This window comes from Xenopus laevis, chromosome 4L (genome assembly GCF_017654675.1).
Source record: "Xenopus laevis strain J_2021 chromosome 4L, Xenopus_laevis_v10.1, whole genome shotgun sequence".
Classification (NCBI taxonomy): domain Eukaryota; kingdom Metazoa; phylum Chordata; class Amphibia; order Anura; family Pipidae; genus Xenopus; species Xenopus laevis.
In genome coordinates, this window is record NC_054377.1 from 9620070 (window position 1) to 9633027 (window position 12958).

Here is a 12958-nt window from a genome sequence, read left to right on the forward strand (position 1 = left end):
GGATTTAAAAAAAACAAAAAAAAACCTACAACTTACCTGTGCACGGTCAATTCGGTAGAAACGGTCAGCGGTGGTGGCTGAAAAGGAGAATCGGAGGTCAGACGGTGTACAGACAGTGAGCAAGGGGAAAACTAAAGGTGGCCATAGACGGACAGATATCGTACAAAACTAATTTTCGTACGATATTCGGTGCGTGTGCGGTTTTGTCGCCGGTGTCCAGCAAGGCAGGGACATTTTGACTGGGAGCATTTGAAGACACCCAAACATCGGCCATTGTTAGTGCTGAATGGTCAGATACAGGTAGAATTCTATTGTTTCTATATGTATATCTGACGATTCAGCTCTACACGTGTGTATTGAAATGAACATCTTTTCCAAGAAAGATCGTAATTGTTACGTCTATGACCACTTTACACAGAAGAACAAGGTGAGGAATTATTGAATGCAGACATTAAAAACAGAAACAGCTGTTCCTCTTACAGGCTGTGTTTTGCCTTTACATGATGATGTTAAGTTACTTGGAAACATATATGGGCTTAGGAGAACCTATAGCAACCAGTCAGCACTGTAAATGCCAAAAAACAAACATCTGACTGGTTGCTATGGGTTACTAGACCTGTTGCAAACTTTGCATTGTTTAACATAGTGCATTTTCCCTTAGTTTTGTGCCATGCCCTAACAGAATGGGATCGTAGAGGTGGGAGGAATCTATTCATGTGAATACACAATCTGATTGAGGTTGTTTTTTTTTGTTGTGCAGATGGACGTTGTTGCACAGAAACGCCATAAATCTTTTAGATTCTAAACAGCAGCACTGAGAACCAGGCTCTGCTGCTGTTTAGGACTCTCCAAGAATGCGCTTGCCCTGCAGGAATGCGTGGTTGCAATAGGTGATTTATGCCTTTGTTTTCCTGCACCAATGGCTTTTGAGCCCCTGAAATGAAGTGATTGTGTTAAAAAAGCTTTAGTTCCTCACATTTTTACGCAATCTTTTTGTTCAACCCACTGAATTAAAGCTGAAAGTCTACAGTTCCACTGCATCTGAGTTGTTTCATTTAAAATTCATTGTGGTCATGTACAGAACCAAAATTAGAAAAAAGTTGTCTCTGTCCAAAGATTTATGGACCCAACTGTATTTACCATATACTCACAGTCAAGGAAACACCATTTTGGCGAGAGCCTCTGTGATGAGACAGTCTGGGGTCTAGCTGTTCCATCCTCCTGCAAAAGAGATTAAAAAAAATATTCTTTTTAGATATTGGCAGATATTTATTTATATAGCATTGCATATAAAGCACAAATTCATCACATGACAGGGAGAATACATGCAGGGATGCCATTGCAAACATTATGGACGTCTACATGAGAGCAGACCTATACATATCATTACAGCACTGTATCACTTCAGTAGGTTGTCCGTAGTGGAGGTGGGGCCTATAGAGATTTAAGTAGGATGGAAGCTCATTTTATATATAATCCAGCCTGTAATAGACACCTATGCTGGCCTAGTTAGAGCCTTACCTAGAAATACCTGCTAATTTTACTGCCCCAGAGGGCAGGGTTTTGCCATGTCCTGATCAGTTTGACACAAACCAGAAGTGACATCACAATAGCCCAGAAATGAAGTCACTCTTGGAGAGAACCAGACTGAAAAGGATTAGCCATCCAACTGGCCATGTAAGGTGCCTGTGGACCTCCAGCTTGGTCGGATATTAAGGGATCTTTTTCCTTGCAGGTATTTCTTGGGTACCCAACCTGATGCAGAAGCCATCCTTTATTTTAATGGAGATATAGCTCAATAACAGCCTGGAGCTCTCGAGCTGTTAATAAAGGAACAGGTCAGTGTAAAAAAAAAAAAAAAAAAAAAGGTAAATAAATAAGGCTGTGCAAAATAAAAAAATGTTTCTAATATAGATAGTTAGCCAAAAATGTAATGAATAAAGGCTGGAATGACTGGATGTGTAACATAATAGCCAGAACACTACTTCCTGCTTTTCAGCTCTCTAACTCTGAGTTAGTCACTGACTATAAGGGGGCCCACATGGGACATAAATGTTCAGTGAGTTTGTAATTGATCCTCAGCATTCAGCTCAGATTCAAAAGCAACAGTTATGACCCATGTGTCCCCCCCCTCAAGTCTCTGATTGGTACTGTCTGGTCAGAGTAAACCAAGAAAGCTGAAGAACAGGAAGTAGTGTTCTCGCTATTATATTAGACATCCAGTCACATTACTTTTTTGGCTAACTAACTATATTAGAAACATTTTTTATTTTGCAAAGCCAATCTATTTATCTAGCTCTTATTTTTATACCGAACAATTCCTTTAAAATCAAACAATATCTCCTTTAAAATTAAAGATGGCTCCATGCCTTGCATCATGCATGGCACCTCCATGCCATGCCATGTCCTACCTTTTGATACATATCTGGGGTACAGAGGGCCTTCTTTTTCTCTCTGCTTTCAACGGAGGCTCTGTGGTGGGGCATGGTATAGAATATGCCCAAGCCAGGAGGAAAAATAGCCAGGGAACAATGGCATTTAGTATCAAATATTCGCATTTAGTATGGATATTCGCACACTTGGCTGTCCAGATGGTGTGCCATATCAATCGTGTAAGCATTTGGCCCACAATCAAATCACAATAAGGGGTTACGTAAACCTCTTACAAGTGGCCTGTGGTCCTCGTCAAATGGCATTTTCATAATTAATGATCATTCCCTGTATCTCGTATTATATCCAACCAGTTCTATATCCCAAAAGGTGGAGCGTGCTCATCTCTACTGTAGGCTGCAAGCCACATATCTTTAGGCAAGGGTGATTTCCAATAGCCAATCTTATATATGACTTCTCATTAATACACAGGAGTGATAATGCTACAGCTGGTAAATATTCACTGCATACAGCCCCCCCCATTACAATAACAGAAGCATTCATCCTTCTAACCTTATTGTACTCTGTAATCCTTGTCTGTTATCCACCATTTATTCCGTTTGCTATAACTGCAGTAAAGCACTGCGTATCTTGACAGCACTATATAAATAAATGATGATGATGATTCACTTTATCAAGAAGACAAGGCCATTTGGGGCCCAGAAGAAACCAACACAAGCACCATAGCGACACGGAAAAGCACTCATATCTTATATATCTATACACACACACACGGCACAGGGAAGAGCACATGGCATGGACACAATAGCAGAGTATTCTGACTGGACAGACCTTTAGATCGAGGCGCTGTAAGATTGTAGGGTAGGCAGGAAAGTCCTGGAGAGAAAAACCCACATCATCTTAACCCCCAAAACTTTTGCACAATAGAATAAATGACGAGTGTAAGAAATATATGTGGGGTGTAAATCCACTCATAAATTGTGTGCTGTAACAATGGAGGAGAAAAGCTGAATGAGCCCATGGCAACCATGCTTTTGGCCTGGTTCTTTAGACTATTTTGGTTAAAGACACCACTATAATGTCCAAAATGTACTTAGGGTCCCCAGATAGCTCATAACAAGGTTACAGATATATAGAGACATTGGGGTAACAGTCACCCTGCTATAGTTCCAGGGGTACCAAGGGCACAAATAATCACTCACCCCCAAATCTCCCCCTAACTGGCCTTCAGGCTGGGCCCCCTTAGCTCATAACAAGGTTATAGATATATAGAAACATTGGGGTAACAGTCACCCTGCTATAGTTCCAGGGGTACCCAGGGTACAAATAAGCACTCACCCCAAAGCTCCCCCTAACTGACCTTCAGACTGGGCCCCCTTAGCTCATAACAAGGTTACAGATATATAGAAACATTGGGGTAACAGTCACCCTGCTATAGTTCCAGGGGTACCCAGGGTACAAATAAGCACTCACCCCAAAGCTCCCCCTAACTGACCTTCAGACTGGGCCCCTTAGCTCATAACAAGGTTACAGATATATAGAAACATTGGGGTGTCACCCTGCTATAGTTCCAGGGGTACCCAGGGCACAAATAAGCACTCACCCCAAATCTCCCCCTAACTGGCCTTCAGGCTGAGTCCCCTTCGCCCCAGTGGTTCACAGGGCACAAATATACATTTAGCCCAAATTGTCACAGGAGACTAGCCCACAGTTTGGCAAACACTTTCCATAGGGGAGACCAGTCCAAAAATAGACTGATTTAGATCAAATTGTAATCTCTTCTCCCATACACACTGCTCTCTGCATATAGGAAATGCTAAAGGGAAAAAATAATCTATCCAAGAACTGGTTAAGTACAGTGGATTTCAGCACAGTGACTGGGTTCGGAGAGGCGCTTTATGGCAGGACAACAAAGGACAGCAGGATTCTTAATCCTTGCTTGTTTAGCCAAGCAAATCACTTATAATTGTGGCTAATCCATTCATTGCTCTCCAATACTTGTCATTCCGTAATTATGAGTGCACTGCAGGAATGCCAAGCGGATACAAACTGTATGGGGGGTGGGCAGGCAGGCTTATAGGCAGACAGCCTAGTCCCTTTAATAAGTCATTAACAGGTGAAGGAATATGTACATAGGTGACAACTAAATGCCAGCGATGAATTAATATAGGGTCTAGCTGGGTCCATAGTGCTTAAAGGGATTTGGTCATGATTTTTATGGCTTACTTTTTATTTCTAAGTTTACATTGCAAATAATTCACTCTACTATTTAAAATTTTATTCTTGAACCAACAAATGTATCTTTTTTTGCTGTAATATTAGTGTGGAGGCAGACAGTGTATTGTGCCTGATCCTGAGCTTTGAGAAGGAGCCAGCACTTCAGAATGGAACTGCTTTGAGACAGGTATTGTTTCACCCCTTCCTGTTGTATTATACCACGACATGGGTAGTGCTCCTTAACCCCACATAGTGGCAGAGAAAAGAATAGCACCCAAGCAGGAAAAAAGCAGGGGGTTTCCGCTTTGGTGCTATTCTCATGTCTACCACTAACAACAACTACCCATGTTGTTAGCAATGCAAACAAATCCTTCACCAGGTGTCAGATAGCTGCTATCTAGTTAGCTGCCCGTTTTTTTGTCGATAGGCTGCTAATGGGCTGCTGGGGGGGGGGGATATCACTACAACTTGTAGTGTAGCAGTAAAGTGTGACTGAAGTTTATCAGAGCACAAGTCACATGACCGAGAGCTCCTGGGAAACTGACAATATGTCTAGCCCCATGCCAAATTTCAAAATTAAATATAAAAAAATCTGTTTGTTCCTCTAAAAAAAGGATTTCAGAGCACTGGTGTGTTTTGAAAAAAACATGTTTTCCCGCAACAATATTCCTTTAATTCCAAAGGATGCACAGGAATAAGAATATCCATAGCAATTTGGTTGTGTGCCTTATAAGACTATTGGAATTTGTGGTTTCCATAAACCCCCGGAATCTGATGACACACAGAATAAATCTTGAGCTGGGACAAGAGACAGAATGTATTCTAGAGCCGGCGGCAGCCACACAGCCTTCTGTGCTCAATGGCAAATGCATGGAGGTGATGGAGAACAGTGCACGGAGAGATCATGAAGTTCCCATTGTCATACTGTGCTTCATAATAGCCTCACAATAGAAGACCAGGAGCGAATGGGCTGCTCTGCAGAATGGGATGTGAACAGCACAAAGAAAAACTTGTTTACAGAAGCACATCGCCTTCTCCCGAGCAACCGCAAATAGAATTTCAAATACCCGTTGTTTTGTTCATTTTATCCTTCCCTGCCCATTTCGGTCTATGGAGGGGGCCCAGTTTTAAAAACAGGAGTCCTGATTATTAACAGGATATAGAACCATCTTAGGGCCAGAAAATATGTTTTGGGAATATCCAATTTGCATATCCTCCAGCTGTTGTACTACAACTCCCAGAATATGATGGCTGCATGTTGAGCATACCTAAAGTTTTATTGACCCCTTTACCCAAAGAGGCCCCTAGGATGCTTAATAACCCCTCTGTCCTATCCTTAATCCTGTAAATCAGTTCTATGTGATGATAATAGCCCTGTATTCTGGTACTCATGAAACTAACTAGCAAATTCTATGTGATCATCCCACCAGTTTGGAAAGAACTCTTTGGAGAATACTTGGCTTGCTGAGAAAGCGACGGTTTATACAAAAGGTAAAAACTCGGTGCTGCTTGCGTCTCCGGCACAGCGAAAGAGAAGGTGTCCCAGCAGCCGGTTCCCCGCTGAGTGCTTGGGGTCCAGCGCCAAGCTAAATAAACCTAAATCCATTTGGGATGACCTCAGTGCGCTGTATGGGGCTGCTGGGAGGGGAAGAGAGTAATAAAGCGGCAGGGGCTTGGGATTCTGCCACATAAAACAGCTCAGAGTGGAATAATCCACAATACAAACTATTTCCATGATGTCAGTGTCCCTACGGTGCTCCCGAGTGACACATATGCTCGGATCATATGCAGTAGGGGAGCAGAGTGTTGAGGACAAGTTACTTTTGAAAGTGCCTTCAGAAAGTGATGGCTGCACCCATGCAACATTCTGTATGTGCAGATATAATGCACCACCTCCAGGGCCTGTATAGCAAAGACATTTATCCTTGGGCACACGATGGAAAGCAATAACTGCCTTCAAGACTTTAAATTTTTAGGGTGAAGACACTCAGAACTACCAGTAGCAGCTACTGGTCATGGCTACAAAATAGCAATAGTGATAACTGGCATTGCTAAGAAAATATGTGTGTTTTAGCAGAGGTATTTTCTATGGCAGGGTATTTTTTGGGCAGCTGCTACTAGTAGTTTTGTGAGTCTTCAGCCTTAGGGAAAGCTTGGATCTCCTTCTTTAGAATCCCTTTACTTTATCCCTGAGGTAGTGTGTTCCTATAGATAGGAAACACTATGTAGGGCTCTCTGGATCCTCCACACCTCTGTAAGGGTGCCTCCATAATGCAAAAATTGTTAGCAACTTAGCCAAATGAGCAGTTGGCATAGTGTATGGCCAGCTTTAGAAAATCCAGTGCTCAAGCCACTGAGCATTACAAAAATACAGACCAAACACTGGTCATACGTAGTCAGAAGCCTTCCACCAAGTGTCATAAGGAGCACAGCCTAAAAGGGTGTTTGGGGTGTTCCCAGGGGGGCATCTTTGTTTCTGAAGAATGTTTACTCTCGTTAGGTTGTTCCTTTGTGAGCATTATTAAATCCATAATTGTCATCTACGTAAATATTTTGCTAGATGAATGCATGTGAGGCGTTGTGGAGACAATGCAAGAGGGCTCATTTGTGAAGGAGAAAAGCAGTAGTGAGTGTGTGTGCTATGTTTGTGTGCTGAATACATTGCGTTCCTACCTCCTGCAGCCGCTCAATGTGTGCACGACAGGTCTCCAGGTCACTGTCTCCAGGGACCACAATAACTCCCAGCGGGAGAGCTGAAATCACAGGAGAAAAAAAAAAAAAAAAGAATTAAAAAAAAACAAGGATAATCTAAAGCATAAGAAATATATCAGAAATGCTATGATAGGAAAAGTAGCAACAGACACTGTCCTTGCACCACACAATTAAGTTAAAATATTTTATTATTGGAATCTAGAATGTACATATATGCGATGTCTTGGCAGCATAGAAAGCCTTGAATAACATTTGGCCGCTGTGTAGCTTCTTGTGTAAGAACTAAACCCATTGCATTATACAGAGTTTATCTGCTGTAAGCGATGTGACCTGTGCTTTAAATCCTTTATCAGCTTAAATGGCTGCCCCCATACAAAGCAACTTATTTATATAAACTAAGCAAACAGACACTCTTTAGCAGTACAAGTGCATATTTTAATTACAGTACTCTAAAACACTTACATTTTTTTGGGGTGTTACAGTAAAGGCTACGACGTAAGAACCAAAGCCAAAAAAGAATGTGGCTAGAAACGTTGTAGTTCATCTACGGGATTTACTGTACTAGCCACAGATACACAAGAGCCATTAATATCCTGTAAATGATATCCTTATAAACGGAGCTTAGTGATGTCACTGGTTATAATCGGAGCATAGTGATGTCATTTGTCACATGACTCCCTAAGACGTGTGTATTATAATAAATTAAGTACCGCCTGTTGCAAAATATGAGGATATTAAAAGTGACCTTTGGCCTTGTGTTTTTATATGGCCATGGAACTCCTCGGTAACTTATAATATCCTTATATTTTACAAGAGGGGGTACTTTATGCACTATGTAAACTTCAATAAACTCGTGGGTGCTCGGTCAAACAATGCATATACTTGATTATTTAGAATTGACCTGCACTTCAATTGTTCTTCAAACACGTGGGAATCTTTATTCAAACATCACTTGTGACTCTCACGTGTTTGAAGAACAATTGAAGTGCGATACAATATATTGTGAGTTTAGGACAAGGGTAAACATATAAGAAAATAATTACTTACAAGCTTCTCTCAGCTTCTCCTTATCGTAGTGCAGTGCTTCATAATCATGCATGGAAATGCGGTTAACTCGTAGACGCAATCTGTCCGGGACTGGCTGCTGACTGAACATAAAGAGAAGCTTTGATTATATCAAGTTAGCAAGGAAGAGATGAGGCTTTATTTGGGAAGGGACCAGGTTGAGGGCATAGTATCAATGACGAATGGTGGATACTTACTCATTGAGCAGTGGGACAGACGTGCGCCTCTTCATTTTCTGCACAAGGTTCGCCTGGTTTCGTAGGCTGATATTTATGACTGATGGCCCCAGCTTGCAGGGCTCACCATCTACCTGCATGGGAATGGACTTGGAGGTGGTAAGCAGAACCTCTCGGCACTGGTGCAGACGCTCCCCGTGACCTCCGACCTGCAGAGCAGCCTGGAGAGAGAGAAATCGTTAAAGAAAACAGAAATGAGTAAGAATGGATCCAAACTATAAGACACCACAAAAACAGAGAGCTAGAATACAGATGAAGACTATAGTGGGGCTGAAAAGAATGGGTACAAGCAAAGTACACTGAAAAAAGGTACTGCAGGAGCGGACAGAGAATCATACACAGAACAGCAGACAGAAGGACGGGGCTTTGATAGACCTGGATCTGGGGCTCACATAGACTTGTTAGAAATCACACAGGGGTGGGGGAGTTGTGTTGGGGTTTACAAAAGTCTTCTTCTGCAGGTAGAGCCATCCCACTCAGGAAACACCAGCACATAGAAAGCAAACGGACACACAAACAACAAACAGATGTCTGCACAAGTACCAGGGATGCCATGGTGAAACCAATCACTTCAATGCATCCATCATCGTGCCGCTGAGGTTCAAAATCATGGTGCTCCCCTGGATTTCCCCATGGCATTGTGCCAGCACAGTACCTAGTGGGAACCAACGCAACGTCACCTGCCACAATCCTAGAAATCAACGGCTCTCTAGCAAACTACAAATGGGCAGTGTCAGCACTCAACGCTATGACCAAAGTCTATGACCCAAGTCTATAGCATAAGTCTATGACCCAAGTCTATAGCATAAGTCTATGACCCAAGTCTATAGCATAAGTCTATGACCCAAGTCTATAGCATAAGTCTATGACCCAAGTCTATAGCATAAGTCTATGACCCAAGTCTATAGCATAAGTCTATGACCCAAGTCTATAGCATAAGTCTATGACCCAAGTCTATAGCATAAGTCTATGACCCAAGTCTATAGCATAAGTCTATGACCCAAGTCTATAGCATAAGTCTATGACCCAAGTCTATAGCATAAGTCTATGACCCAAGTCTATAGCATAAGTCTATGACCCAAGTCTATAGCATAAGTCTATGACCCAAGTCTATAGCATAATTCTATGACCCAAGTCTATGACCCAAATCTATAGCATAGGTCTTTGACCCAAGTCTATAGCATAGGTCTATGACCCAAGTCTATAGCATAGGTCTATGACCCAAGTCTATGACCCGGTCACATTCTCTGTGGTATACATGAAAAGATCCTCTCATTTGGCAATGTAAACGAATGCACCCCTTCCTGCCCCCTCCAACACATGTGTTCATTAAGTTCTGGAAGGCCATATGTTGGTGAACACCTTTAATTTAACTTTTAGTAGGATATAGAATGGCCAATTCTAAGCAACTTTTCAATTGGTCTTTATTATTTATTTTGTATATTCTTTTTTAATCAATTGCCTTCTTTTGACACTTTCCAGCTTTCAAATAGGGGTCTAAAAAATCTAATTCTTTGCAAAGCTACACATTATTATAATTGCTACTTTTTATTACTCCTCTTTCTATCCAGGCCTCTCCTATTCATATTCCAGTCTCTTATTCCAATCAATGCACAGTTGCTAGGGTCATTTGGACCTTAGCAACCAGATGGCTGAAATTTCAAACTGGAGAGCCGCTGAATAAAAAGCTAAATAACTCAAAAACCACAAACAATAAAAATAAATGAAAATCAATTGCAAATTGTCTCAGAATATCACTCTTTAAATCATGCTTAAATTTAACTCAAAGGTGAACTACACCTTTAAAGGATAAGCCACCTATCTCCAATAAAACGGCCTATAAGTTAGACACTGAGCTAACGTGTTGTGTTCGTGTAACTCTCATGACACTTACCGAGGGATGTTAAGAAACACTAAACACTGTAGTTTGAGGTCCTGGATTTTAGCAGTCAGGTCCATGCCATCACACTGCGAGGGGGAGAATAAAAAAATGTGGTCAGTAGTCTGGCAAATAAAAGAAATATTTCCATAAAACAAATGAATAATTTAAGAGGTGGCACGAGACCAACAAGCAGAATTCATGAAACATTCTCTCTAAATGAGCCGCAAACATTCATTGATATCTTGACCTGTCCTTTACACCTAGCTGCTGACATCCCAGTGGAAGAACCCTAGAAGCAATCATCTGAACAAGCAAAAAAAATGATTTAAACATTTGACTTGCTGCCTTAAAGGGCAGGTGAATAGACAATTGATCTACAAACACAAGAGGCCAAAGCAGACAACATAGGCCAATCTTTCAGCAGTAGGACCGGGCTAAGAAAAAAAGCCATTCCTTTTCATGGGCAATAATATAATCCAAATGGATTTACCAATATGTTATATTCATACTGATATCTGCCTGAATGTACCCAGCTTTATAGCAGTGATCACTGTCCGTGTTTTAGTTTAATACTAATACAGGTATGGGACCTGTTGTCCAGAATGCTCGGGACCTGGTGTTTTCTGGATAACGGATCTTTCCGTAATTTGGGTCTTCATGCCTTATGTCTACTAGAAATTCATTTGAACATTAAATAAACCCAATAGGCTTGTTTTGCTTCCAATAAGGATTAATTATATCTAAGTTGGGATCAAGTACAAGCTACTGTTTTATTATTACAGAGAAAAAGATAATCATTTTTAAAAATTTGGATTATTTGGATAAAATGGAGTTTATGGGAGACAGCCATTCCGTAATTCGGAGCTTTCTGGATATCGGGTTTCCGGATAAGGGATCCTATACTTGTACAGGTATGGGATCCCTTATCCAGAAACCAGCTATCTAGAAAGCTCTGAATTACTGAAAGGCCGTCTCCTATAGACTCCATATTATCCAAATAATCCAAATCCTTAAAAATGATTCCCTTTTCTCTGTAATAATAAAAAAGTAGCTTGTACTTGATCCCAACTAAGATATAATTGATCCTTATTGGAAGAAAAAGCAGCCTATTGGGTTTATTTAATGTTTACATGATTTTCTAGTAGACTTAAGCCATGGAGAGATCAAAATTACGGAAAGATCCATTATCCGGAAAACCCCAGGTCCCGAGCATTCTGGATAACAGGTCCCATACCTGTAATGGAGTGTCTGGGAATACTATCAGAGCTGAAAGTCGTGTCCTAACTTCATCTTTAGTTGTCCAGTGGCTGCTGCTGGTCTATAGAACTGCACCATTTATAACATTTCTACTGGCTGAAGGTCAGAGAACAAATAAATCAACACGTAACTGGCTAACCATTATGGAAGCAATCTAATGAAGTAACAGGAAGACATAAAACGATCTGCCTAATACTTACCACCACCCTGATGTGTTTAGACAGGTCCCTGGAGCTGCCAGTGAGGAAGTCTGAAAATGCAGTCTGTACAAAGGACAGAAAACATATTAATAAAGATTGTCCTGTGTGTGTTATGGAATAGAAAAGCATGGCACTTCAGATTACAATGGTAATAAACCTGGAAGGACACAGGCTGTGGTGCAGACATGAGAAGGATACAATTTAGTGAAGCATGTGAGGGCATGGAGGACAGTGCTAAGACAGTAAATGTGTATAAATATAATACGCATTGAAGCATGTTCTTAAAGGAGACTAAAGCATAACTAAAGAAATAAGCTAGAAATGCTGTACATTATGCTTCTGTACCAGCCAACCACAGCCCTTTAGCAGTAGATCTGTGTCTCCAAAGATGCCCCAGTAGCTCCCCATCTTCTTTTCTGCTGATTCACTGCACATGCTCTGTGCTGCTGTCACTTACTGAGCTTAGGGAGCCACTCACAATATACAGTACACATAGAATAGAAATGTCACAATATAAGGCTGATTAGTAATTAATACACATAATTACTACACGGCAGCACAGAAACCAGTGCAATTAGCATCAGCATTTAATAATCAGCAAACCTGTAGCATCAGCTTATATTACAGCCAGGGAAGCTCATTTTCTGCTGGATAATTAGTGACGAGCCCTAAGCTTAGCTTCTCAACAGCCAATCAGAGCCCACTGAGCATGTGAGTGTCACAGACACTTTCCAAGATGGTGACCCCCTGTGACAAGTTTGAAGTCCTGGATCATTGCTGCTATTGACAAGCTGAAACTTTAGCCTCGTGCAATTAGGTCAGTTTATAAAATGTGGCATTTTTAACCATATTTATTTTAGGGATTAGTTCTCCTTTAAAGAGAGGGCAGGAAAAAACATGTAATCATATCTGCAAGTGAAGGAGGCCAAACCTATGCGGACTCCACATGTATAGGACCCACTGTGCAAAAGTAAGTATACAGTATGGAGGCCACATTT

General features: G+C 41.2%; 1 protein-coding gene across 2 annotated transcripts in view; it reads right to left on the reverse strand.

Moving 5' to 3' along the window:
• Positions 1-12958, reverse strand: part of LOC108713453 (diacylglycerol kinase zeta) — a 52169-nt gene that overhangs the window by 8845 nt on the left and 30366 nt on the right. The window contains exons 18-26 of one of the 2 annotated variants that reach the window (XM_041589802.1): positions 11961-12023; positions 10516-10589; positions 9165-9276; positions 8583-8782; positions 8368-8468; positions 7282-7361; positions 3223-3267; positions 1152-1221; positions 37-77 (exon numbers count right to left, since the gene is read on the reverse strand). In XM_041589802.1, coding sequence (XP_041445736.1) covers positions 37-77; positions 1152-1221; positions 3223-3267; positions 7282-7361; positions 8368-8468; positions 8583-8782; positions 9165-9276; positions 10516-10589; positions 11961-12023 — 786 coding nt within the window. The remainder of the gene's footprint in view (positions 1-36; positions 78-1151; positions 1222-3222; positions 3268-7281; positions 7362-8367; positions 8469-8582; positions 8783-9164; positions 9277-10515; positions 10590-11960; positions 12024-12958) is intronic. The other variant, XM_041589803.1, reaches the window with a different exon arrangement.